Raw genomic sequence first — 5,215 nt, 5'->3', positions numbered from 1 at the left:
TGATAATTAATTAAACTGATTAATTAGCTCAAGGCAGGTGGAAAATAAAAAAAAATACAGGTATGCAAAAAATGAAGAAAAAAAAGTTATGCACCCAACCTTCCTCGGGACACTCCAGCTTTCTTCTCCAATTAATACTGACATCCACAAAATATTCCAAGCGTGTACACAGGGGCTCGGTTAGCAGAAATATTTTTTTTATCAATAAGAATGAAGAATGAAAACGGAAAGTGTCAAAGAGACAACTCGACCAAAATTTACAAAACAACTCAAGGCCACCAATGGGTCATAAACATAGCGAAAAATCCCGTACCAAGTGTACAGTAGGGCTTGATAGGCATTTTTTTTTTATATCAGGATTATTTGTATTAACACATTTCACTTTTCCCGAATGTGACCTACCGAATTATTACCAGTGTTGTACTAACATGAGCAAAACGACGGGTGTCAAATGTGGAGCAGGTTCTGTTTACCCAACGAGCACCTAATATAAAAAAGAATATTTAGTGTAATTGTGTGAGACAACTCTTCACTCTTCACAAGAGACCAAATGACACAGAAATTAACAACTATAGGTCATCGTACGGCCTTGAACAATGAGCCAATCCCATACCGCATAGTCAGCTATAAAAGGCCCCGAAATGACAAATGTAAAACAATTCAAACGATCGAGAAAACTAACGGCCTTATTAATGTACAAATAAATGAACGAAAAACAAATATATAACACAGCAACCAACGACAACCACTGAATTACCTAAGATCACCCATTTTTTTTTTTGGCAGTGTATTTTTAAGTCTCGTTTTCTATTTTTTTTTTGTTTTGTGTACTTTTGTTTGTCTGTCTGTCTGTTTCTTTTTAGCCATGACATTGTCCGTTTGTGTTTGACTTATGAGTTTGAAGTCCCTGTGGTTTCTATCTTTCGCCTTTCTTTTATAACCAACTTATCAATCCATGAGACAGCAACTATGAAACAATGTATTAACATTCCAAGAGCATCTAGAGGTTGCATTCTGCTAAATTAAAGAGACGTCTACGTAGCTACATGGGTATCATGTATATTATGAAATAATAGTTCACATGACAACTGGTAATTTTACAGATTCCAATAGTATGAAAAATAGTTTTAAAAAACACCGTGACCGTATGGTATTGGCATGTTTGGTCTTGTTAGAGAGTTGCCTCATTTGCAATCGAGCATCTTTTTACTTTTACACATAAATGTAAATTACTCATGGTTGAAGACAGTTCATTCACCGATTAATCGACAGTACTAAGAATCTTATTGTTCTACTCATTTATGTGTATAAAAAACATGTGAAAGATACCAAGAAGGGGTTCAAACTCATCTAGTTTCTAGTAATATAGATAGAGAATATGTTATTGCTAAATAAATTGAAGTAATTATGGTTTTGTATTCTTGTATTATAGCATTATTCTACTATTTCATATTTTGATTTTTCAGCACTTTCTTGACTTCTTTCTTAACTTCTTTCTTTTTTTCCTCAGCTTTAATTTTTCTGTTTTCCTTCTCTCTTTCTTTTCTTTGTTTTTCCTCAAGTTTCTCTCTTTTTATTTGGATAACTGCATCACTAGTCAGAATTCTATGTGATGTAATTGAAGATGATGTTTTAGGCTTTTTTGTAGCAGGAGGGATTGTAAAAATGTCCTCAATCTCTGAGTTCCAGTTTGTATCTAGCTCAATTTCCTCTACATTAAAAGTGTGTAATTTCCATTATCAAGTACATGTAACAAACTTTCAACGTCCGCGGCGGGTACATTAAAATCGGACTCTTGACTATTAACTGATGCGTTTAACTCATCATGGACATCCACTATGCATGTAATTTGGCTTGATTGTTGGTCAGAAGATGAAGCAGCAGCAGCATCAGCTAATAAATTTAACGACGAATCCAATGATTCGATTTCATCCATTTCAACTGATACCTCCGCGATGCTCTGTAAACCGTTAACTGAAGCTGTAGGTGGCATTGGTTGATTGAACGGTTCTGATGGGAGATAAGCGCTGTCAGGTACTGCTGACGGATTTAAAGGGTATATATGCCAGTTGCTCTAAAGCCACTCTTTATGTTCTGGGGTGTGATACCTGCTTCCCAAGCCTTCTTGAAAATTCTGGGCCATGTTGCTTTATTTATCAAATGGTCAGGATGTTCTGCCATAAATTCTGTGCACTCCCTATCATACGACTTTGAAAATGGCCCAAATACGCTCTTGTCAAGCGGCTGGAGGTGGTGACTTGTGTGGGGTGGTAATGCCATTACAATTATGTTCTCCTTTTTTGCTTCATCTAATAACCCTAAGGTTTCATGTGACCCGTGGGAGTCCATGATGAGTAACTGCGGCCTTTTAGGACCACAATTTTTAAGGAAAATATGCCTGAACAATAACTCCCCAAGGATGTCGCACATCCAAGCTTTCTCCTGATAGGTCCATAAGGTACCATCTGGGCCATCAACTGTTGCCACTGATTCCAGAGATTTTGTTGTTTTTCCTTTTACAACACACAGCGGTGGTAATTTCTCACCCTGAGCATTGACACAGGCCAAAATTGTAATATTTTCTCTCGAATTTCCCGTGCGACCAGGAATGTTCTTAGCACCTTTTCTTGCCACCACATTGGAAGGATTGTGCTCGAATCCCTTGCCAGTTTCATCTGCATTCCAAATGACATCACTTTGAAGGTTGTTTTCAGTTATCATTTGACCTAGCTCTATGAAGTAGTTCGACACTACCACTCTATTCATCATACGAGACCTTGAAGTATTAAGTTTTTCAGGTTTTCTGAGTGTAACTTCGGGGTGTCTGGACTTAAACTCCCGCCACCAGTCATTTCCTGGTATATTTGACTTGAAGGGCGTTTTAATTCCCTTAGCATTACATAGGCGTGCTATTTTGATGATAACTAGCTTCTTAGTTAAACCAAACCCTTTCTCAGCTGCAGTCATGATTTGTGTTGCTACAGGATTTTCGACCTCAATCGGTATTACAGGTTTACGGCCTGGTTTAGAACCTGGTTTTATTTTGCCGTTTACACGGTCCATGATTGTAGTTTTAGGTATGCTATATGTTTGACTTGCTCTTCTAAAACTCATCCCATTGTGCCTTACTGCATTTACAGCCCTTTCTAGTGATTCTGAAGAATATTGTTGATATATGTTTTTAGATTTTCTAGGCATTTTTTAGTCTACAAAAGGGAGAAAAAACGTTATAATGGTTATAAATTATTGACCCTCAGAAAGTTCTATTTTTATACGAGTAAATTTTCAGTTACTATATTGGTTAGATTTCCTGTTTGAATTGTTTAACATTATTCATTTTGGTGCCCTTTATAGTTTGCTGTGCAGAGTGAGCCAAGACTCGGTGTTCAAGGTCGTACTTTGACCTATAATTGTTAACTTTAGGTACATTGTGACTTAGACGGAGAGTTGTCCCATTGGCACTCATACCATATCTTCTTATTTATAAAAACTGTTTTGCTGGTACTGTATATAAATACTTATAAATACTCTATTTATTTATTCAATTATATTTATATTTATATGGCACTTTGATATATATATGCTTTGGTGATACCGAGAAAAACAACGTCAACACTTCAGCCGATGATATTTCCTTTATTTTATTCACCAAAAAAACATGACACAACATTATAGCTGTTTTTTAGAACGACTACAAACTTTCATTTTTTATCACATCAATCAAGCTCTCAATGTGATCAGCATTTTTTAGTTCTATGCACTCAAAGGAAATAAGTCTTCTAGCCACAAAAACGACACTAGGTACATCGGTATTGTTTATGGTTTGTATGCAATCAAAGATTTTCTCGGTAACAGTTCTGTCTCTAGTTAACGTATAAAGTTCTACGACTAATTGATGGAGGCAATCATGATCAAAACAGAACTCTCTTTGAAAAAGTTTGTCCAATTCTGTTTGAATAATGTTTCGAAGAATTTTAAGAGATTGATCTTTTCCGGAATTTTCTCTAGCTGCGATCAATTTTACATGATTCATAGTCGATTTCTGAAAATGAAATGGTGCTGTCGTTGAAATGGAAGGACAGATATTTCATTTTAAAATAAATATAACAATCATTCTAAAAATATTTCACCTATTCAGATTATTTTATATTTCTTTACAGTACCGTTATGCATGTTTTTTTCTTATTGATTTTTCAAGGTTTTTTTGTCCAATAGTGTGAGTCAATATCCGCTTTTTCAGTAAGATACAAATTTAGGTAAACAATTTGATTTTTATACGAATAAAAACTATACATGTAAAAAAATAGTTGCTTAAAGATGATAAATGGCAGTAAAATCTAAACCAGACACAGTCTATGAAATGTTATTTTTCTGGTGGTCGAAGTTCCCCCATACTCTCTTTTCTTACTATTGGTAACTTCGACCACTTTTTTACTTGAAAATAACTTTATTCTGTTGATGTTTTTGTTAAAACAAAGGTTTTTTGTATGCTTAAAACATTAAAGAATGTGGTTAAACTAATTATAAGGAGAAATCTTAAAGTATGTATCGTAAATTGAAAGATTACTTACCTACAGTGCAAATTTAATCTTTTTCAAATTCTACCGCTTCTTTAACTTTTATGAACTTGGCGGTAGGAAAGTCACGTGATTTCTTCGGAAAAATACGGTTGAGCTAGTCGTAGTTGTAACCGATCGTGGGCGAAATATTCTTTTTTTTTATTAAGGCAGAAAAACGTTTATTGATACGTAAACCATTACAATGAAATAAAGATTATGGCCGATAATCCAGAATCCGGTCGATTTTCCCCCATGGTCGAAATTGCACCACCCTACGCAGAGACATGTAAAAAAAGGCCACAGTGCGATGTGAAATTCAAATTAAATATATGAAGTCAAATTATAATAATAAATAATCCTTTCAGTAATTTTATCTCATCACCATCAGATTAATCTTATTCCTTATGAGATAAATATCAATTAGAATAGTTATACACCACAAAACATCAACTTTTTTTTTATAAAATTTAAATTCAACATACCAAGATTAATGCTCGACGAAATCTGCAAACCGCTGGAACCAGGTAATGAATTCTTGGGATCAGTGGTTCTCCTTCTTTTGAATCGCGTTTTCCTTGTGCATCTTGTGCTGTGTGGAATTCTAAACGGGGCTCCTGATGTGAAGATTTTGTTCTGCCATTAAATTGATCACCGGT

At 34.9% G+C, this 5,215-nt stretch overlaps 1 protein-coding gene across 1 annotated transcript; it reads right to left on the bottom strand.

The window, feature by feature from the left end:
- Positions 1–1,442: 1,442 nt before the first annotated feature.
- On the bottom strand, positions 1,443–3,358 carry LOC139521573 (jerky protein homolog-like). Its single transcript, XM_071315049.1, has 2 exons — positions 2,067–3,358; positions 1,443–1,711 (listed from the first exon to the last, which is right to left on the bottom strand). Exons 1-2 carry the CDS (start codon positions 3,196–3,198, stop codon positions 1,443–1,445), a joined length of 1,401 nt encoding a protein of 466 aa, XP_071171150.1. The 5' UTR covers positions 3,199–3,358.
- Positions 3,359–5,215: the final 1,857 nt, after the last annotated feature.

This window comes from Mytilus edulis, chromosome 4 (assembly GCF_963676685.1).
Source record: "Mytilus edulis chromosome 4, xbMytEdul2.2, whole genome shotgun sequence".
Taxonomy (NCBI): domain Eukaryota; kingdom Metazoa; phylum Mollusca; class Bivalvia; order Mytilida; family Mytilidae; genus Mytilus; species Mytilus edulis.
This window is presented reverse-complemented; position numbering and strand designations above follow the sequence as displayed.